This window comes from Toxoplasma gondii, chromosome IX (genome assembly GCF_000006565.2).
Source record: "Toxoplasma gondii ME49 chromosome IX, whole genome shotgun sequence".
NCBI lineage: Eukaryota > Apicomplexa > Conoidasida > Eucoccidiorida > Sarcocystidae > Toxoplasma > Toxoplasma gondii.
This window is the reverse complement of record NC_031477.1, coordinates 6,242,257-6,264,619: the sequence shown is the minus strand read 5'-3', so window position 1 is coordinate 6,264,619 and position 22,363 is coordinate 6,242,257. Positions and strand designations below refer to the sequence as shown.

General features: G+C 61.5%; 1 protein-coding gene across 1 annotated transcript; it reads left to right on the top strand.

Annotated features, from left to right (window-relative positions):
- Window positions 1-237: 237 nt before the first annotated feature.
- Window positions 238-20,665, top strand: TGME49_306660 (RNA pseudouridine synthase superfamily protein; the record flags this gene model as incomplete). Its single annotated transcript, XM_002370387.2, has 1 exon — window positions 238-20,665. One exon carries the CDS (start codon window positions 238-240, stop codon window positions 19,843-19,845), a length of 19,608 nt encoding a protein of 6,535 aa, XP_002370428.1. The 3' UTR covers window positions 19,846-20,665.
- Between the last annotated feature and the right edge of the window lie 1,698 nt (window positions 20,666-22,363).

Here is a 22,363-nt window from a genome sequence, read left to right as displayed (position 1 = left end):
CTGAATCTTTCTGCTCACCCACAGGAAGCTGGCGGGCGTTACTTGCGCCGGGACCCTCGTTTTGTCGCACTCCTGAAGAACGCTGGATCCGTTTTGTTTACTCGCCTGCATGCGGCGAGAGAATCGGACGGTGTGCTGGTTACGTTTTCAGAGTTGGTGCTTCAGGAGGTCGTGGTTCCGCTGTTTTTTCACACCGGTTGTAAGTTGCTCGAGCCCGCGTCCCTGTGGCGCGTTCTGATGGGAAACGGGGTGTCCGCCCCTCCTGGGGGCGCAGGCCTGGACGGTCCTGCTTCAGCACTGCAAGGATCCCCGTTTGTTTCGTCGGCAGTTCTTTCTTCGGCGTCTAGACGGCGTTCTTCGCGTCTGCGCGCTGCGTGTGAGGCGAAAGCCGCAGGTTCTTCTGTTGACCAGACCTTCTGCTCTGCCGTCGACCCGCCAAAGGTTCCTTCGGCGTCGAGTTGCGCACTGAAGAGTCTACCTCTCCCTCTCCCCCTTCTGCCAGCCTTGTCTGACTCTGCTCTTCCACCGCCGCCGTCTTCAACGCGGTCGGAACCTCCGTACCTGTCTCCGTGGCTCTCGTCTTCTCCGGATTCTCTCTCGCCGTGTTCGTCGTGTCCGGCGCACCCTCCGTCTCGCCGGTCGTCGCGGCCGTCTTCGGCTTTTGGGCGGGGCTCCCCGGAGTGCTCCCACAGCGGCACCACTCTGATTCCAGAGGCGGCTCTCCACGCATTGAGGGAGAAGAACTTGGATGCGATTTCCGGTCTCCCGCCGGCCTCCGACATGGCGTACGGGGTGCTCTGTCCTGGCGCGGTTAGTTGCGCCGAAGACAACGGCTCCGGTGCCTTTCTTCTCAGCTCCGCGGCCTTGCCGAAGGGGCGAGAAGACGCCCACCTCGCGGCGGGCGACTCTTCGCTTCCGATGGGGGAGAGAGCCACTGGGGGCGCAGACTGCCTCGTTTCATGCTTCCCACCTGCATTTTCAAGGGAAGCCATTTCGGCGTACGTTTCTCGCTCTTCTCGCGCCTACTTGTTGGAAGCGGTGAGACAGGAAGCCGACCATCGCTCTCTCTCGGACGACGAAATGGGAACGCTTCCTTCCGGGGGCGGCGGTGGGAGTGGGTCTAGTCTCGTAGCCGATAGCCCCGCGATCAGCGCGACGGAAGGAACGAAGAACTCAGGTGTCCGTCTGTCCGACCACTTCTTTCTCCTTCCAGCTGCCAGTGGAGGCGCGCCTGCCGTCACCCCCCAGTCGACACCATCGCAAAACGTTGTGTCTCTCTCTCCCGCGTGCCTCTCGTGTCCAAGTGCGCATCCGACTTCGAGAGGGGCGACCGGAACCGGCGAGGGGGGCCAGATCGTTTCGCGGCTAGCCGACTGCGTGGAAGACTCTCTCCTTTCCGAGGCTCTGAAGGGGACACTGCAGGCCGGAGAGACAGTGCGTTGGGGTGTGGCTGGCGGAAAGGTGGAGGAACTTGAGTATCAACTGCCGTGCGCGGAGGCAGGAGCCCGCAGCCTCAAGGCCAGAAACTTCTTCGAACTGGCCCAAAATGGGGCGCAGAGCCGCGGTAGAGACCCTGGCACGATCGTCCCGCCCCGACCGGATCCCTTTGCTTGGCCAGCGGGAGGAACGGGGAGCTTGCGCGGAGGCAGAGGATTGAGTACGCGAAGCAGCAGGGGCCGCGGACGCTCGGCGACATCCGCGACTTCGTCGGCTTCGAAAAAAAGCCTCGGAAAGTCAGGTGTGCTTGAAAACTCTCTGTCGTTTGGAGTACCCCCTCCATCCCAAAAGACTCGGGGATTCCTGTTGTCTTCGTTGCCGAGCACCGGTCTAGCGTCCCCGATCCCTCAAGGCTCGTCTGACCCCGCCGTAAATGCCCGCTGCATTCACCGTGCATGTGAGGCGAATGACGTTGAGGCGTCTCCAGATGGAAACTCTCTAGGCCCGGCCGACACGTGGGGAGGCTCTCGTGCACCGCTCGTGCAGGGCTCTTGCGGAGAACGTAACTCGGCGTCTTCGACCGCGTCCGGAGGTGCAGGCGACGGTGGACCTGGACTTAGGCGCGGGAGATCTTGTCTCGAGGAGATGCCTTCCACGGGAGGAGGGCGGCCAGCCCCTGCTCTTTTTGCGTCTTCGCCTGCACCAGGCGATGTGCGCGTAGTCCAGGCCGCCAACGAGACGGCAGACGGCCAAGGTGGAACGCATGTGATCACACACGGCTCTACCGGGCTCGCGCATGTCTCTGGTACATCGGCGCCCGCAAAGAATGGAGAGGGAGGCGATCGTCCTGAAGCCTGCTACCAGTGTTGCAACCGCGAGCACATGGCCCCTTTGTCCGCGCCGGCGGGGCGCAGCCGGCCTCCACCGACGTGCGGTGGGCGGGCGGAGGACGACACTGATGTTTTGGTTGCAGCTGGACAAGCTGGCGCTCTCAACTCGTATGCCTGCTGCTCGGAGACTGCGACCAACCTCTATTCGAGGAGGAGCGCGGCGCTCGCGGCCTCGCCTGGACCGGCCGGGTGTACGTGCTCCCTCGTTCGTAGCGGAAACTCTTGCGGAGGAACGATGTCTCTCGCGAATTCAGCACCCCTCGCTGACGGGGCAGCCGCCGTCGATGTGACACGCTGTTTTTTGCACTCTCGAGCGAGGGACTCGGCGGCTCGGGACATTGCAGGTTCGTGCGAGAATGCAGACGGCGTTCTGTTCAAGGTACGAGGTGGAGGGGCTCCCAGGGAGCGCGGGGAGAAAGACGATGCGTGCCTCGGAGGAAAGAGAGGGAAGCATCGCTCAAGTTTTTCGCCGGGCCAAGAGGGCAGAAGTCTCTTTGCCGAGCGGCCAACTGAGAGCGACGGCGACATCCGTGTCACGGAGAGACGCAGACACAGTGCAGAGAGCTTCACGCACCTCCCCCTTCCGGCCTCCCCCCACTTAGTCTTGGCAGGCAGAAACAAGGCTGGCGGACTGTGGAACGCGGATGCGGGGATTGAGGCTTCAGAGAGGGGATGTCCTCAACGAGAGTGTTGTGGGGGACGAACAGGAACTTTGGAGGCGAGCGCGGCGGCCTCCCTGTCCGCCTTGCGAGCGAAGACAGGTCGAGAAACACACACGGGGATAGCCGAAGAACAGGCTTCTATTCCTGGCGCTCCCCTCTCCCAGGTTATATCCGGAGGCGGAGGCGGGCGCTCCGCATCTGGAACAGGAAAAGTTACAGGCGTCCCTTTGCTTTTTCCGAAACGCGAAGAAAAAGGGGGATGTTCGCAAGGCCACGGCGTTGGAGGAACTGTCAATAGTGCGAGTAACAGTGGTCTCGCAGCCCTTTCAGGAGACCTGACGAGCTCTCATTTACCGTCGTGTGCTCTTGCCAAATGTGCGCCACCGGGATCGATGGTGGGCGTCGCTGGCGGAGCGGTCACTCCGCCATCCGCCGCTATCGCTGTCAGTTCTGCGTCCGGTTTTTCAGCGAGCGCTTCCGGAGCACCTTTTTCGAGTAACACATCGTCGACAGGGTCTTCCGGTGGAGGATCTTTTTCTCACTCTTCTTCATCGGGAGGCTCAGGTGGAGGGGCGCTCGGAGGTGGCGCTGGACCAGGAAAAGGCGGCAATGGTGGCCCTGGAGGCCCTGGAGGAGGCGGCAAGAAAGGGGGAGGCCCAGGAGGTGGCGGAGGCGGCAGCCATCCATCGTCGGCGCGTGATCGGGGAGCTGGGAAGGAGTGTCAGTCGGTTGATTTTTACGTTCGTAGTTTCTGGAAGGTCGCGAAGACGCAGAATGACTTGGAGAGTCCCACTCAGGGTTACTGTCGCGGCTTCGTGTATCGCCTGCTTCTCCATCCGCGCGGCACGACGGGGACTGACTCGGAAGCCAGTCACCTCAGCGTATTTCTCGAGGCCATTCGGCAAGATTGGTACCCGGACGACTGGATCTTTCCAAATGTCCGGTTTGAATTGACTGTGGTGAATTTTAAAGACCCGAAACAGTCGGTAACGTCGTGGGCGCACTGGAGCTTCAGCAACGAAGCGACGAGTCGCGGATGGCAGAAGATGATTAGCCACGCCCGTCTCAACAAGCAGTCCGGCTTCATGGACGAAGACGGGACGGTCTTGGTTCGCGGAAAGGCCGAGCCGCCCTTTGCCTCGCTCTGGTCTCGCGGGCCTGTTTACAGGCCCCACCGAATCTGGGAGTATATACCGGAGAGAGCCGCGAAGGCCCTGGAAGAAGTTTCGTCCTCCTGCAGTGCTGCGGCGGCCGCGCTTACCGGCGCCAATACGTCGATGCAGACTACCGGCCAAAGTGGCAACAACGCGGCGACCGGGGCAAACGCGAACAACTTGCTCGTGGCGGGTCCCCATTCAGCTGCACCGGGTGGAGGTTTGCCGAGGCTGAAGACGCCCACCGCCTCTCTGTTGTCGTACGTTGACCCGATTGTGCCTACGTTAGATTCATCGCTCGGCGCGGACTACGTAGCGCTTTTTGTTCACTGTCTGTTCCACCTCTGTGAGTTCCGGAAACACGTCTACATGTGGAAGAGCGACTTCATCAAGGCCCCAACCGTGGAGCAACTCGCGCAGGACCCGTCGCTCGCGGCGCAGATTCCCCCCTTTGCCGACGGCTCCCTCATCGGCGCCCTCCAGCAAACTTTCGCATACATGCAGCTGTGGCCCGTGACAGTGGCGTGTCGCCGGTTGCAACAGTTGGCGGCCTCCTCGTCGTCGAGCCGCAAGGAAATTTGTGCAAGCGAAATTTGGAAGTGGTACGGCGCGGAGCTGTTTCCGAAGAATTCCCCCTCACGGAGGCCTGCGCCCCCGCCGCTCTCAGCGTCCGCCTCTCGCCTCGCCTTTTGCACTCTTTGCAAGCGGTGCACTTGCTGCTGCCGCTGCAAGACAACGGCGTACCACGCGGCCGCATGGAGCGCTCCCTTTGTGCAGGGCGGCAGCGGGCCGCCGAGCGAGGGGCCGGGCCGCAAGAGCGACGACGAAGGCCGGAGCAGCGGAGGCACTAATGGCGCAGAGGACCCAGAAATGTTTCTGAAGCAAATGAAGCTCGACAGAGACACCTGCCTTTGCTGCGACCTCATGGACCGGTACCCCGAGGCGATGATTGACATGCCTCCACAGCCGAACATCAAGGCGGTGCTGAAGGCATTGCACATGCACGACGTGCAGAAAATGGACGTGCCCGATCCGCTGGTCAAGGTCCACACAGAGCTCTTCTCTCTGTTGATGCGTGAGCTAGCGAAGGCTAAGTTGGAAACCCACCAAGTTCACGAGTACCAGGCGCGCGCGGTCGCGGCTGCTGCGGCGGCTGCTGCGGCTGCAGGCTCTGCCTTTCCCTCCTTCTCTTCCTTTGGAGGACGAGACGCGGAGGCCGGCGAGGAGGGCGGTCTACCATCGCCGGGAGGCGTTCCGGGAGGGCCTGCTCCCGCAGGCGTCTGGACCGACGTGGACGGCGTTGCCTTCACCTCCTGCGACCATCTCGAGGCCACATGTCACGAGCTGTTTTCTTCCTCGGATCGTTCGACGGGGCTGCTGAACGCAGACGGCGTGCCGGACATCTCCGCTGGTTTCACGCGGTGCAAGCATGTTCATTCGCTCCAGAAGGCGCTCGAGTCGTGCGGCAAGGTCCTCCAGCACTTCCCGGAGGTGCTCTTTGTCTACCTGCAATCTGTGAAGCAATGTAAGAAGGGCGAGCTTTTCGATGCACCTCTGCGGCTTGATGCCCACAAGCTCCTGCAGCTACGGCAGCAGCAGAACGCGAACGAGGCAGGAAACGCTGACGGCCATTCGAAAGGAAATGGAGGCGAGAAAGGGGCTGGCACGACGACGGGCGTCGTAGACCGCGAGAAGCAGCGACGGCGACTGCGGAAGAAGCTGCAACAGTCGAGGAAAGGAAATAAAGTGTCGCGAGACGCCCAAGAAGAGGAGTCTGACATCACGGAAGACGAGGAACTCGCTATCAGTGATGAAGACGACCTCGCCAGCACTCAAGGAGACGGTAAGGGCGCAGGCAAAGGCGACGGGAAGGGTGGCCAGGGCGCTCAGGGCTCCGGTCAGACGAGCGCTCAGGGTGGGGCGGGCGCGGGGCCTGGAGGACCGGGGTCGACGGCGAACCACGGCGCAGCGAGTGCGGGGAATGTCGGGAACCAAGAGAAGTGGTTCTCGCTTTTTGCGCTCTTCATTCGCGAAGGAGACAGCCGCGGAGACGGCTGCGGCGCGCATACATCGCACTACCTCCTGCTGCGCCCCGAGGAGGATGGGCCTTGGTTTCGAATTGGCGATGGGCGCGTGGAGAGGCTCAGCAGCAAGGTAGATTTCACGGAGTGGAAGTGCCACCGGGACTTCTTCTGTGCGGGGGCAGTATACGTCGCAGAGGATTACATCGATGCGGTCCAGGCCGGAGATGTGGACCTTTCGGGCGACCTTCTCGAGCTGAATCCGTGGCTCTACTACCGGACGCTCTACGACTTAGGTATCACGGAGGCGGAGATCAAGCGACCCTGGATCAATCTGGCAAACAAGCCAAGTGGGGCGACTGCAGTCTCCGGGTCAGCTTGCTCGTCCCCTGTGGGCGGGAGCGGAGCCAGGGCGAGCGGAGAGGCGTCGGCGTCTTTGGAAGGCGACGGACACGCGGAGGTGGCGCCCGAACAGCGCGACGACTCCAACAGTGAACGGCAGCTGGGACTTGCAGCTGCGGACGCTGGGAAGACAGGGGCAGACTCGGGCGGCTTGGTCAGCGGGACTGCGTCTCCTTTTTCGTGTCCGAGCGCCGGAAGTGGAGTCCCAGCTGTCTCCTCGAATGCCTCCGTCGTGCCGGGTGTCCGCCCGTTTTTTGAAGGCGATGGAAACGCGTTTCACGAGACTTTCGAGTCGGCCTGGCGCCCGCGAACGCTCGCGGAAGAGAGACGGTACACGGTCCTCGCTCCCGTGATCAAGTGGATTTTTGAAGTCGCCGTTGAGAAGGCCGTGGTCTTCGCCGCCAATTCGCCTGAACTCGTGGAAAACCACTACTGGTTCGTTCTCCGCATGCAGTATCTCGAGAAAATTTTGCTCCTCGAGCTCCGGCACGCCATCTGCGAGGTTCTCTACGACGAGTGGCTGACGAACTACGTCACGCCCTTTGTCGCGCGCTCTTACAAGAGCGCCCTGACACCGCCGAAGGTGCACGCGTTGGAGACAGTGGCGAAGAACGCGGATGCGTCGGCCAGGGACGGCACAGACGAAGAAGGGCTACGAGTCAGGAAACTCCTTGCCGCTATCTCTTTCTTCTTCCGCGACGACGAGGAGGGAGGGGCAGCAGCCGCTACAGCCGTCATGTCTGCAAGCAGATCCGAGCCAAGCGCCGTCGAGCCTGCTGCCTCCGGCGTGTCGAGTGCTTCCGGGGAGAAAGGAGAGGCGACAGCAGGTGAGAAGACGCAAAATGGGAACCCAACAGCGTCTGCCGAGGAAAAGCAGGCGTCCCCGACCAAAGAAAAGGAGCGTAGAGAAAGGACGGAAAGCCTTGCGTCGTCACCGACGCATGTCGGACCTCGAGAGACCGCAGAGGTCATCGCTCACTGGGCGCGCACGCACTTGTCGGACAACGGGCGTTTGCTGGTGGATGAATTGGGGACTCTTTTGAAGGATCCGCTTCACCGACTTGTTGACAGAATTTCCACTCTGCGCCACGAAGTCGAGATTCTGTGTCGAGAGGGAAGAAGCCGCTCTCTGCTTTACCGCGTGGGCGCCGGCGCGTCTGCTGACGCGTGCGCGGCCGGAGGCGTCCAGCCCACACCTAGCGAGAAACAAACACCCCATGACTCAGCTTTACAGAAGGAAGACGAGAAGGGCGAGAAGAACGAAAAGGGTGAGAAGAGCGAAGGGGATGAGAAGGGGGAAGTCGCGGGAGAAGACGTTCCCGAACCAGAAGCGTTGGCAGAGCTCAGACAGGCGGTCACAGAGCGGCTGACAGATTTGTGGAGGTGCTGTCGGGAGTGCGTGAAGGAGAGTGAGGGGATTCTTTCCAAATTCACGGTGGAGAGACTGCGAACAAGTTCTTTCGCTGAGCCGGAAGCTGAAGAAGAGCGCAGAACATCGGAACGAAAGAGCGAAGAGACGTCCGCAGTGGCCGGGTCTGAAGGCGACAAGCACAGGCGAGACGCGACCAAGAGCGGAGGAGGTGTTGGAGAGGAGAAAGAGACGCGCAGTGGCGCAGACACCGTGTCTCCGGCTCCAAACGAACCTTCTTTTTCTCCCTTGCCGCCCTCGCTTCCGCCCTCTGCAGCGGACCCATCTCGATGTGTCGACCGCTCGGCAGCGCTTTCTGCGGGCCGCGCCACTGGCGGGGCGCTCGACCATCTGGGCCACGAGTACGACCTGTCGACCCGCGAGACTGTCGAGCTCGTAGCGTTCCTATCTGAGGCTTTCTTCCTCCCAGATTTCCGCACCATGCGGCGCTTCCTCCGCGACCGGCGGCATCTGGTCTTTGAGCGCATTCGCCCCCACGAGTTGATTCGCGCGTATCTCTCGCTCGCGCGCCCGGAAGTGCATCTGCCCTCTTTCCTCCATGAGCACGGGTACAATGTGACCTGGTGTGAGGCGGCCTTCCAGCCGGAAGACGTGTCAGCGATTTGGGGAGACGCTTCCGTCCCCGACGTCGTCGCAGTCCAGAGTGTGTCTCGGGGCTTTCAACTTCGCAGAGCCGTCAGCTCCGTCCTCCTCCATCTGCTGGTCACTGCGCTCGAGTGTGGACCGAGCGAAAGCGGATTGAAGCCAGGGTCACAGAGCCTGGAGGGCGAGCTAGGAGACAAGGCTCTCGCACGCGCAACGGACAAGGCGGAGAAGGACGGCACGACGCAGGCCAAGGGGTGCGCAGCCGGCACAGTGGATGGCAGCAGTGGCGCGGCGTCTTCGAAGAAGAAGGGTAAGAAGAAAAAGGGCGCGAAAGAGGAAGTGGAGAAGAAAGCGAAAGCAGACGAACCGGGAGAAGGTACTGCGACGTCCCCGAAGACAGGCGACGTACGCCCTTCGGAGGAGCCGGACCCGCTGCGTGGCGAGGACATTCGAACGAGCCTCGCCGCAGACGTCTCTGCTATCCTTCGAGCTATGGAACACGACTGTCCAGATCTCGCTTCTCCGACGTCGTTCGGTATGCCGGCCGCTGCCCCTTCCCAGGTCGGCAGTGCCTCCGGCACAGCGGCGTCGACTGGCAACGCTCCAGAAGCTTCCACGCCGGGTCTTCTGCGTGATATCCCGTCGCCGCCTCCAGAGGCGTCATCGGCGTCTGGAGGCCAACAAGCAGTGTTGGGCGGGGAGACAGCCGACTACCAATCCCAGCTCGCGACGATTCGCAAGATTCCTCTGACGCTGCCACTTCCGGGATCTGGTGAGAAGAGCTCGTCCTCTCAGGCGTCGGGCACAGGCGGCAAGTGCGGGAAGAAGAAAGGGCGCATATGCGGGTTGGGGGGGGGCAGCAGCTCAGGCTCGGGCGACCCCACGCATGTAGTGCCTGTCTTGGATCGCGTGTTACCGCGTTTGAATTTTGAGCAGCGCATCGCCGCAGCCGCCGACCCCGGAGTCTTCCTTCTCTGTCCTGCGGCTCTCTCTTCGTCGTTGTCTTCCTTCGCGCCTTCGCCTCGCGCGTCCTGCTCTCTGACTTCGCCAGCTGGAGGGGCGGGGACCCCGGCCTTCAACGACGTGCCTCCTGACGCCTCTTTCACTGCGAAACCAGGATCGGCGAACTCGGGCGGCTTTGGGTCTGCCTTTGCCTCGGGCTCCTGCGCATCTGGCGCGGCGCACGCATCGGCGCTGGAGAGAGAGCTGCTCGGGCTAGGCGACTCAGGAGTGGTTCCCTTCCCGACTTGTGGAACCCTCGCGAGTCGGGGCCTGAACGGAGGCGCAGGAAGCGCCTTTCTGACGGGAAGCAGCGTCTGCCGCCGCATCCGGTACCACGGCTTGGAGCTGGGGCTGCTGCTGGCTGAAGACTTGAAGGGCCTCGAGGGTTTCTCCATCGAGGACAGCCTGCCGATTCGGGCTCGCCTCCTCGTGAGAAAAAGCGTCCTGACTCCCACCGGGGGCAGTCTCCTCGCGGGTGCTCCAGCCCCGAACCCTTTGACGCCTCCTGTCTCGTCACCGTCCTCTGCGTCGCCGTCGCCTTCTGCCGGGGCCTCTGCTCTTCACGCGACGACCCAACCCCCTCCTGCTGTGTCCGAACCCCTCACCGTGCAGCGGCTGTACTGGGCCTTCCGGCGACTGCTTCACGCGCAAATCGAAGAGTGCGATGTCGGCGCAGACGACGCGACCGCGGGCACTTCTTCTGGGGGGGCCGGGAAGGGGAAGAATCCATCGACTGCGAAGGCTTGCGAGCAGCAGCTGGCGCTTCTGAACCAACAGAGTGAGCGAGAGCTGTGGTGGCTGCCGACGCCTAGGGACGCCTTTCTCCTGTACGCGCTGAGACCCGATCCAGACCCCACGCGTAAAGGGCGGAGGCGGTTCGTGTACATGGACCCCCTAGATGACCTGGAGATCTACGCGGATCCGAAGCGACAGCTCGCCGACTCGTCTGCTCCAGATATCACGATTTTGCTCGTCGCGGCTCCGCAGAGATGCTGCTCGGAGGCGTCCGCGTGGCTCAAGGGTTCTACTTTCTCGTCGGCGGCGATCACCGCAGCGGCTTCCGCGGTCCCGGGGGTCGTTCTCCCGCCTCCAGCTCTCACGTTCCCGCTCGAGGACGCGGACGAGTTTCCGCTTCTTGTCTTCAAGTGGTTTTCTGCCGACTCTGTCGACCTCTTCTGCGTCGGCGCGCTGGTGTGCGACGCGAAGCAGCAACTCCAGACGTACATATTGGACTGGCTCGTGCCGCATGTCCGCGCGCGAGGGTACTTGTCCCCGCTGCCATCGAGCACGATGAAGGACGACGCAGAGAACTTCCTCGTGCTCGAGGAGTGCCACTTGAGGACGGTGCAGAACATTCGCCGGTGGAGCTGCGCGATCCGCAAGATAAACAAGCGAGGGGGCGACGTCATCATCGTCCAGAAGAAGGGCCTGATCGAAAGCCCCGCCTCAATTCGCTACAGGGAGAGCTCGGCACTCCTGGAGAAGGTTAGGCTCTACGAAGTTGCGCACCACCACTGCGGAGACGGCGTTGGAGGCGAGTTCGACTTGGGAGAGGGCGTCGCATCCGCGTCGCTGCCCCCCCTCGCCTCGACAGTCTCGGGCGCAGCGGGAAGTGGAGATTTCCTCCTGGAAGGCAACGACCTTCTTTCGATTCCTCCCGACGGCGCTGGCGGGGCCGGCGACCGCGTGCTCTGCGCGGCTCACCTGCACAACTTGGACGAAGGCGAAGGCGACGACGGCGCCGGAGGCGGCGGCAAGAAGAAGAAGAAGAAACAGAAGAAGGTGCTCCCGCGTGCGGCGATCCCCAGCAACCGGAAGAGTGTCATTGCGCGGCTGGCTGAGGACCAGCGAAGAGAAGAAACGACCCTCCTCAAGGCGGCCGCGAAGGGCCAGGAGAAAGACGATTTTCCTCTAGAAGACACTGCGGTCCAGGCAGCTGCGCCACCGAGCGCAGGCGCGTCTCCGTCTGCGTCTTCGGCCGACAAGAAGAGTGCGGCAGCCGGCTCGGCGGTCTCTGAGGACGAAGACGACGTGAGAGTGATGGGGTCAACGACGGCAACCAAGACGACCAAGGGAGGAAAGAAGGCGACGCCGGATGATTCGAAAGGTGACCGCACGAAATCGGCGCAAGCTTCCGTGTCTCCGGACAAAGAGGGGACCGCGTCGGGAAAGAAGGCAGTGAGCGTGGCTAATATCGTGCCTGGCAAGTCCTCATCGACTTCTCCCGCGGCAGCCAAAACATCAGGCGGAGGCGTCGTGGAGGCAGCGGACGGAAAGCACAAGGGAACAACCGGAGGGGCGAGCTCGAGTGGGAAGGCGGCGCCCTCTGAGAAGAGCGGCGAGACTGGCGACAAGAAGGCAGACGGCAGCAGTCAGAGTGAAGGGGCGCCGAGTTCCGGAACGAAGGTGTCCTCTGTAGAAGCTTCAGCCGTGGGGTCGAAGAAGGGCAAGAAGGAGGCGGCTGAGTCTGCAATGCAGGCCGCGGTGGAACAGAGTTCGGCGGCAGGACCGGGGGAAGACAAGCGCGAGGATGCGAGTGGAGAAAACACTTTGGGGACTGGCGTGGCGTGGCCTGCGTCAGCGCATCTGGGGTCCGTTTCCGCTTCGTCTCCGCCTCTGTCTCCCGCCTCGTCAACGATCTCTCGCGGCTCCTCCTTTAGCATCGTGGCTCTACCGGGTGCCATCCAGATGCGCCTGTCCCCTGCGGCTCAGCAACTCCTGCAGAGAGTCTCCGACAAGCAACACATGGCGTCCCCGGCTCTGCTGCGCGAAGCTGCAGCGATCCTAGTGGACGAATTTCTCTCCCGTGTCAGCCAGATCTACCGCAACGCGGCGGTGTCTGCGATCGGTGGAGACAGCGGGGTCGAGAAGAAGGGCGGGGTTGAAGCCCGTACTTCAGGGGAGACACTGGGGAGTAGCGAGAGCGCTGGAGGGTCGGGAGCTGCATGCGGCGCGGGGGCGCCAGCGTCAGCGTCGTGGGCAGTGTTGGTCGGCGCAGGAATAGGAAGCGTTGCGGTCGACGAGATTTCCGAATGCGCGGAGAGTTTGGAGGCCATTTGCTCGACGTGCTTCTCCACGCAGCAGCGCCCCATCTTTATCAAAGAGATCCAGGTGTTGCTGGACCGGGAGATCCACGGCCAGGGCGCTGCAGAGCCCGAAGCCGGCGAGAAACGCGCGGCGGGAGCGAGGAAAGGCGATTCCGGCGAGAAAGGAGCCAAGGCCAGTGGAGCATCAGCGGCAGCGATGGCAAGACCTAAGAAGGAGGGCTTCTACTCAGGCGTCGCTGCGGGTAAGGCATCTTCGGCAGCGCAAGAGGCTTCGGTCAGCGACGCCCGACTGGAAGCGTTCTACCGACTGTTCTCCTGCCGACGACGAGCAGCGTCCGAACTCTTCGCGCTTCTCTCCGTTACTCGGGGAGGTCAGCTGGTCACTCGAAAGCTAGTTGCCCAGTACTGTCTGGCGGCGCTTGACAAGGAACCCGCGGGAGGTAGCGCGGCCTCGTCTCCGCTCCTTGGCGTGGCTTCTGTGATCCTTATGTGGCTGTTCCTGGGGCCGCGGCTTATTTGCAAACTTGGAGACAGCCAGCAAGGTCGCCGCTTCATCGACGGGGGCCTGCGGAAGATCTTCGACTTCTTCCAACAGCGGACGGCGCTGTCACTTCAGCTTCAGCAGACAGCCCCGGCATCTCTCCTCTCGTCTCCGACTGCGGTGGGCTCCACGCCCGGCGCCGGCGGCAGAGCCGCGCCCCAGCAGACGGATCCGGTGGCCCTCGTCGCGTGGGCCGCAGGGGTTCTCTTGAAGGTTTTTCACCTTTCGCGAGCTTCCCAGTTGGTGTTGCCGCGGCAGACCGATGTGCTTTCCGCTCTCCAACAAATCCAGCTGCCATCCGCCTTCCTAAGCAAGGCGCTGGCTACATCGGTGGCGTCTTCGCCGTCGAGCGTGTGGGGAGCTGGTGGCGCGGGTCTCTTGGCAGCAGCGGGCGGAGCCGGCACAGGGACCGCGGTAGAGGCACAGTGTGCAGGCGTGAGCGGAGACACTCTCGGAAGCGACTCGACGTCTTCGGCTCGAGACGGAAAGCCTCAAGCCAGCGCAGGACGCGGGGGCCTTCTACTTCCGCCTCTGTCTGCGTCGGTCTCCGCTGGAGGGTCGGTGGTGTCGGGTCCGTCGAGTTGGGGAAGCTCCAGCACGCCTGCAGAGAGCTCGGCGTCGGCCCACGGATTGCTGGAAGAGGCCGGTGGGAAGAAGGCCTCTTCCCAGCGGGCTTCTCAGCCGCCAGTGAAGAGCCCAGAAACCGGCGGCTCCAGTCCCGTGGCGGCAGCGCGGGCCGCAGGAGGTGAAGCCGCAGGAGGCGAGGGGGCTCAGGGAGCAGCGCGGGGCCTCGCAAAGGGGTCCTCGAGCAGGGGACCTTTGCTGTCTGGAGTACAGCATGCTAAGGGCGCTGGCGTGATAGGCGCCTCGCCATCCTCGCCCGCTGCCTCGGGGGCTCCGGGGAAGCTAGTGGCTGCCGTGGACGAGCGCGAAGACAGCGATGACGAAGAGAACGAGGGGGCGTACCGCGAAGAGGGAGAAGAAGAGTCTGCCGATCTGCAGGCGACTCAGGAAGAAGAACTTGTCGTGGGCGAACAGAGCTTGTACGGGAGCGGGAAGGCCCTCAGCCGGCGAGTCTTCAAGAAGGCGGCCCCGTACGTGGTTGAGGAAGGATCAACGTGGATGGTCCTGTACAAACCTGCGTTCTGGCACTGCTCGGGCTTTGGGCGAGACCGGCCCGTCTTCGTTCCCCGTGTCGCGACTCCGCAAGAGCTCGAGGAAGCGCTTGCGCACATCTCGCTGGAGGACATGATCAGTAGCGGAAAAATCGAGAGCTTCCACCTTTACATGATGAAGAAGTATCCTCGCCTCGAGACAGTTCGCCGCTGGGAGGAGATGGAGTGCGGCCTGTGCCACCGGACAGATCTGGAGACGTCCGGCTCCCTGCTGATTGCCAAGACACGCCGAGCGCGCGAGTCCATTTTCGAGCAGTTCCGGAAGCGCCTTGTCCACAAGGAGTACCTTCTGCTGTGCCACGGCCGCCTGGACAAACTGCATGCGCGGATCGACCACCCGATTGCGACGCGCGACTTCGATTCGAGTCGGTCAAAGTCCCATTTCTCCGAGGTCGTCGGACCCGATGAAGGAGGCGACGAAGCCCTCACGGAGTACCAAGTGGTTCGCGTCTTTGGGGTCCGCCAGCCTGTGCACCGGAAGATCCAGGCGGCGATGTCTGTCGCCGCTCGCATTGCGTCCTCGCCTTCTTCGTCCTCGTCGTCCTCTTCCGCGCCCTCGGACAGAGCCAGGGGATCTGGAGCAGCTGCCGCGGGCGCCAAGGCCGCAGGAAGCGGCAAGGGCAGCCCCGTGAGCGGCACGGCGGCGAAGAAGGATTTCTCGTATTCTCAGGAGTTCTCGTTCTGTCGGGTGCGGATCCACACGGGCCGCACGCACCAGATTCGGGTCCACTTCCGCCACATTGGCCACCCTCTTGTCGGTGACACCAAGTACTGCGACCTCTACAAGTGCACCGTTGACCGCTCCTGGTGCGCGCGCATGTTCCTTCACTCTGCCGTGCTCGAGTTCGACAACCCCGACAAGACGGAGACACAACACGTCCGCGTGGTCTGTCCCCTCGCCACCGAGTTGCTGGCAGCTCTGGAGAACGAGCTCGTTTGCCTCGAGGACTACTCCCAAATCACTGCGGACATGCTCGATCGCACAGGTCAGGTCAAGAAGGAGTACCGCCACTTGGTCGTTTCAAATCCGACAGGGCCGCCAGACGGATCGGTCCCAGGGTACTCTGCTCTCCCCGCGGCGGCCTCCTCGCCCTCGTCTTCTCGCTCCGGTCCGCTGCTGCAAGGCGTCGTCGGCTCGTCTCCACCCCTCTTACCTCTCGCCCCTGCGGCGCTCGCGGCCGAGGGACGCTTGACGCCTTCGTCACCCTTGTCTTTGCCGCCTGAGAGACTTAGAGACACTCGGGCGCCGACCGTCGCCTCGGCGGCTGCCACTGCGTCGTCTCCGCCCAAGGCCCCTGCTTCCCCGCCCGTGTCCAAGTCGTCGCCGGTTATCCTCTCTTCAGAGAAGTCGCAGAAGGTGGAAGAGCCTGCGCCTGTCACACTTCCTGGACGAGCGCTAGATGCACGAGAGGCGGAGAGAAAGGCAGAGCAAGATGAGGCCCGGACGCGAGACGCGGTCAAACAGACACCCGCAGACGAGAAGCCGGCCACCTGCCCGTCCTCGGAGAATCAACCGCCTCTCCTCCCTGTGGAGCTGCCGTCTCGCCAGAAAGACGCTCCCCTGTCTCCGTCGTCGGGAGAAGGGGGCGTGCGTCAACCCCCCATGCCTCCTGTCTTGGCGCCGGCCCCGGCTTCGAACTTCTCTGGAATTTTTGATTCACTGCTCGACGCACTTCGACAGTCAGGAGAGGTGCAGGGATCCGGGAGCTACGCCGGGGAGACCCGAAGAAGTGAAGCAGGTGAAGGCTCGCAGGCTTCCGCTTTTCCTGGGGAAGCATCCGACGCGGGACGGTTGGGGCTTGCGGGAGAGTGGCGGAGAAGGCGGTATCTGGAAGAAGCGGACTGGTCCGTGGCGGATATATGCCAAGAGAAACAGAGGGAGACGCGTCCGGGTGCGGATCTTTCCGACGCAGAGGCGATGAGTCGGGCCCGGGCAGCGAGACAGTGGTCGTACCGAGAGTTCGCGACCGACCTGGCGGACCTAATGCGGCTGCCGGCGAAGGAAGAAGATGCGTCGGGCCTCCGGCGTCTCACAGAGGCCGTGGCAACAGCCGTTCCGCTCCCAACGGTGAGGGAAGAAGAACAAGTCCGGCAGTACTGGGGTTCTGTCCACGCAGCTCAGCGCGTGGCGACGGCCAGAAGCCGCGAGCGGATGTTGGAGAACGCGCTCCAGGCACTGGTGCGGCTTCTGCATTTGTCGGAGCTGCAGAGAGAGGTTTTTCTGCCTGCGTCGCTGAATCCGCAAGAGAACGCTGACGCCCAGGCCCGGGGTGCTTCCGCCTCAGCGTCTGCGGAAGTCAGACAGAGGTGCCGCTACATCGCCTTCGACTCCCGGTCGGGTGAGATGGTGGCGCGGGAGGACGGGCATCTTTTGATTCCGTCCTTCGCCGATGCGGCGTCGGGAGCTCTGGGCGGGGTCCAAAACCCGCAAGCCGCTGGCATCGCCTCGCTGAATTCTGTCGCCTTCTGGAAGGTCCTTCTGGAGTCGCTCGGCGCTCACTACCCCGCTGACATTTGCGTGAGGTGGGATGCAAATAAGCGGGCTATACTCGTGCTTCTTCTCCTCGAAAATACGGCGGAAATGAAGAAGATTTCCCAAGCAGCAGCTTCTCAAGGGCCGCAACAGCATGCCGCCGCACAGGCGCGGGCTTTCCTCGACTTCCACAGAGCCCTCAGAGACCTGTCGAAGTTCGAGATTGCAACGCCGGCTCTCGCTCGAGCCGTGGGGAACGTGCCACTTCCGCGAGAGTCTTGGGCGCAGGGCCATACTGAGAAGGTCGCCGATGGACGCATTGGTGGGAGTGAAAGCAAGGAAGCCGCGGTCGTCGTTGGCCCTCTTCAGGATCGAAGGAGGCGCTCGCAGGGCGCGGCAGAGGGTTCTTCAGCGTCTCTGTGGCGCATGCAAGCCTGGAGAAAGTACACGCCTGGAGGCGACGTGTCCCGCGCGCTTGGCGAGTTTGAATTCGATGTCAAGCAAGGGTTCCGCAGTCGCTTCCCTTTGGGAGATCTTCCTCCGTTCCGGCAACAAATGGGCCCTGTTCGAGCCCCTGACCTCCAATTCAACCAGTCGCCACTGCTCCCCCACAACCTCGGCCCTGCCCACGTTCCCATGGGAGGTCTCCCGTCGCATCCTCATATCTCGGACTTTCATAACTCATCGGAGTCGCGCCCGCAACATCCGCTGCTTGCCAGCGGGCTCGCATCGAGACTCGGACAGGGCCTGACGCCCCAGGAGAGACAGTTCGTGCTCTCTCAACAGTCTGGCGGATCGACCTCGTTCCTGCTGCCTGCGTTGCCGTCTCTCTCAGAGAACCTCTCCGGCCACGATTCATCTGGAAGCCGTTTCGACGCGTCCCAGAGGAACCTGCTGCGCCTCCCCGGAGCGCCAGGCAACGGAGCTGCGCTCGGTTCTGGGCCGGGTGCAGGCCTGGTGACTCGCCCCTCTTGGGCTCCAAGTGTGTGGGGCAGTCCAGGAGCGGGCACTGCCTCGGGGGCGGCCGGCGGCGCGGGTGGTGACGGCGCGTTGGCGCGCGGGCTCGGAGCCCAAGGTGGCGGAGACGGCCGTGAAGACCGGCGTCGAGGCCCTGCAGAAGGGAGTGCCCCGATGGCCCCCTTCGTCTTTTTGTGGGAGGCGGAAGGCGAGGGCCAAGCCGATGCAACACCGCCGAACAACGCCGAGGTGCAAGAAGAAGAAATCCGGGATCTGATGGACCTGAGCTTCATGATGGGAAGCACTCCGTCCAGTGGCCACGGCCAGACAGCTGGACCAGGCTCCGTCAGCCCGTCACCGGAGACAGGCGATCGAGGCGCGAGCGGGGTGCCAGGTTTTGAGTCGCTTGGCGTGGACGAGGCCCGCGGGGACTCGGCGGCGCTCCAGAAGCTTCCCGTTCAAGCTCCGACACCGGGGGCGAAGGAAGCGACGGGGGTCGTCGGCGAAGGGTCGAGGCGAAGAAACGAAGAGTCGCGGGGCGGGGTGGGGCAGACTCCGCAGCAGGGTCAAGACGAAAGTTCGGTCCTGTTGAGAGACATGGGAGGAGAACTTCGAGAAGGAGTCCGGCATTTCTCTGAAGACCAGGCCTCGGCGGCGGCTGATGGGAGTTTCATGTCGCGGTTGCCGCAGGAGGCGTGGCAAGGGTCTTCGGGGCTTTTGTCGAGCGCGTCTAAGGCCCTTTCGAATGCGTCCTCGCCCACCAGTTCCCTCCTGTCCTTCGGGCAGCCTGGGGCTCTTAGGTCATCCCAAGCCGGCGCCGGACCGTCGCTGTTCCTCATGATGAGCCAGCACGGCGGCGCAGGGGGCGAGAGACGATTCGGGGCTCCGGGGGAGAGTTTGGCTTCCTCCTCAGCCTCGCTGGCTTCGGGTGGGGCTCGCACGCGAGGCCAGACCCTGAGTGAGGTCGAAGGCACACTACAGGAGACGTCAACTCGGGAGGGCGAGGCCCAGGTTCTGGGGAACGACAAGTGGTGCGTCCGCATCGACATTCCGCACCCGCCTTCCGAGGCCCCGCCCCATCCGAGCATCATGTTCCTCCACCAGAAAGTTGCGCGAGAAATGCTAGAAGGCGAGACGCGTGGAGCTGAGGGTCGACGAGGTGCGGGAGACGAAGGAGACAACCGGGGTCCCGCTCTCGCCGCTCGGGCAGCCGCTGCCCTTCTCAGTCGCCAGTACTGCAATGGCGCTGCTGCCGTCGAAAATGCTTTGCACGACCAGCTCGCTCAGCAGAGAAGAGTGGGGGACATGTGGGGGTCTTCTGTAGGGTCGTTGCATGCAGGAGCCGCCATGGGAGTAAGCTTGGGGCGTCACGGCGCAGGCGAGGAAGTGTCTGGCGTCGACGAAGAGTTCTTGCTCGGCAGACGAAACTCGACGGGAATGACGCGCGGTGTGGGACCTGGAGCAGGAGGACCTCGTCCGTCACCGTCCCCTCCAGGAAACATGCCAGTGCCCCCGGCGCACATTCACCCGTCTCTTCGCAGCCACCTGGCCGCAGCGACAGCGCCGGGTTTCCCTCTTGGGGACGGAACTGCGCCATTTGGAGGCGGCAGGGCGACGCCGGGAATCTCTTCAGATCTCCACGCTTCCAGTGGAGGTGGGGGGCTGATCGGCAGGGGCGCTGCGCTTCCCTCGCCGCACATGAATGCGGGAGGCAGGCCCATGTTTGGGACAAACGAGTTTCCGCTCCGGGCCTCGAACCACGCTACAGACTCGGGGCGAGGTCGCCCTTTCGCCCCGTCAGGCTTCTGTGGTGCTGCCGGAGGCTCCGCGACCGATCTGGGGGACGGGGACCTCCGCGGGCCTCTCCTGCCCCAGGCTGCGCAGGACCCGCGGCTGCATGCGCTCGATATGCGGAACGCTCAACCACAGTCTCTGCAGGCCCCACACAGAATGGGCGACTCTCTGCTTGGGGCGGGCGGCTTGCCGAGACTGCCTGCCCTCGGCCAGCCTGGCGGGCCCAATGCCGGGCCTTCTTCAGGGAACAGCGGCAGAGAGGACGAGAAAGCTTAGTCAAAGCATTGGGGTTGTAATTGTTGATGTGGAACCTTTTACAGAGTCAAGAGCGAACGCGGGTGGACCGCCCCACTGAAGGATGTTGAATGCTTTTGTGTAGTCGCGCCGATTTTAAAGTGAGTAGTGCGGGCGCTGGGTGCGCGCGCGGGGTGTCAAGAGACTCTCAGGAGTGGAAAGAAGAAGAAAGGAAAATCAGGAAGGGAAGTGGGGAAACGCGGGGCTAAGGTGACAAAAGGACAGAGACATCTTGTCTCAGCTTGAGAGGAGCTACACTCGTAGGATGGTTTGAGGGGGAGAGTAATGAATGCTTTGCAGACCCGACGGATAATTTATGTGTGATGGACATGGGGCAGCGTGGACGGCTAACAGAGAGAACCTTGTATTAGTTGTAGTAGGTTGTTCATCTCTTTCGTATTTCTTTATCGTAACACAAATCATGTGTTCAGACCCGCGCCGAACCGTGTTGGTTCGTTGCTCCGGACGTTTTGCTCTTTCCGGTCAGGCGTTTTGTCTCTTTCTCATAAACACTTTGTTACTTTGGAGGCGGAACTCACGAGAGCGGCGAGTTTTTGTGTTCGCGCAGACGAGTGTGGACGGTGCTGTAAACGGGGGAGAGCTGGTCGTGTGGGGCGAAAAGTGGAATGTGTTTTTGTTTTTTTCGAGGTGGACAGCGCGCGCGAAGACGCTTGGAAAACGTCTCTTGTCCGTAGAATCGCAAACCGACAGGAACTCGTTGTGTGTATGTGTGTCAAAAAGGTTTCGAACTTGTTTGCCTGTTTAATACCTCTCGATGAGAGGATGATAAGACGTGAAGCCGTATCAAGAGAACCGCGGTTTCTCCACGGAAAAGGAACCAGTTTTATTCCTTGTGGATAACGCTCTCGATCTTTCTCTGTCTCCACTCCTGACTGGTATCTGAGAAAAGCCGTGACAAAACGTCCTTGCAAACGTGAGTAACGCAAACCTCTAGGAATCTGAATCACTTCCGACATACACGCCCATCAACTGGATACGTCCGTTTCTCCAATTACGGTGTTCGGAGGAGTCTCTCCACACGGATATGCCACGCCAGCTTTCTAAAGTACAGCGAATGGAAGAGTTGTGAAGCGACTTCGCCGCCACAAGTGTAGCCGCTTATTCTGGCCGGACATTCAGATGCATTTGCAGACCGGAATCGCGAAGGCAAGTCGTTCAGCATGCAAAGAAATTGCATACTACAGTGAGCGCATGCAAACCGGTCTTCGATCACCACCCTGCGATGTATAAATAGTCCTTAGATGATTGTATGTCAGCCGGTAAGTAATTGTCGACCGTGCAAGTTTCAAGTTTACCATGAAATTTATTGGCAGCAGAGCTAATTGAGAAACAAACAGTTCCGAATTGGGAACGCGAAGAGGCAGCCGCTATCTTCCACAAGCACATCCGGTAATAACACATTCCACTTCTCGTCACCATTTCATGATTGCTTCGAAGACAACCTCCACCGCAGCGACCAAACTCAGAAACTTCACTTGAAAAGTGATGCGAAGATACGACTTAAGACTCGCAGGAAAACTCTATGTTGCATCGTGACACCTTTGAAGTTGCGCTGTAGGTGTCCGGATAGAGCTTTTGCATTCGCTGGGAAGTCAGCTTTTTTCCTGCAGGGAGGAACACAGGGGTATGCAAACGCTTGCTGCGAGAGCGAAGAGACCGTGTCTTGAGTTTAGTCTGTTTCAATACGGGGAGCACAGCCACGTCCTTTTCTCGTAGCCTACCTCTTCAAGAAGTTGTGTATTCGCGTATCACGGTCCTTGCGGACACGCGGAGTCTGCACTTCTGGCTCCCCTTCAAAATTTTGCATAGTCTGCCGTCCCAAAGGAGTATACTGGTTTTCCAGCCTCGTGAAGAAAGCATTAGAGTTGTCACCGACATCAGTCAGGATGGAGTACCCTTTAGATTACAGTATTGCTAAACACTGGTACGCTCCGACGACACACGCGAGCGTACAATGAACACACAGAGAGTTGTTTTCGTAAGCAAACCGTAGGTCGCGCGTGACGATGCAGTGTGAACCAGATCACTGGTAAAGTTTAGAACCGCTGTTCCTTTGAGGGGCTTGCGTTCTGCGACATTCCAAAGCCTGCGTTTATAAGCCTTCCGTTGACAAAGAGTCCTGCCACTCACATGGACCGAGCGCGACAAGCTACTTCAGCTCTCTTCTTAGTGGCAAGAACAGGTATCTTCTAGCATATTAGGCGGGATTGAAAGCAACTGCATCCAAAACTGGTGGATGTCAGCATCTATGCCATCCCTTATTAATCTAGGAATGCCATCGGAGACTCGACCTTTAAATACCCAAATGTTAATTCCCCATCATTTCATGACTGGCGTTGTATTCACTGGATGAGTTGTTAGTTGGGTGTTCAGCGTGATCTTCTTGGCTGACCCCCTCAACCCGTAGGGAATCCTCGGGCAAAAGTTTGTGGCCTCCCAATCTATATTGCATACGGAAGCTCCCACCATGCAAACTCTT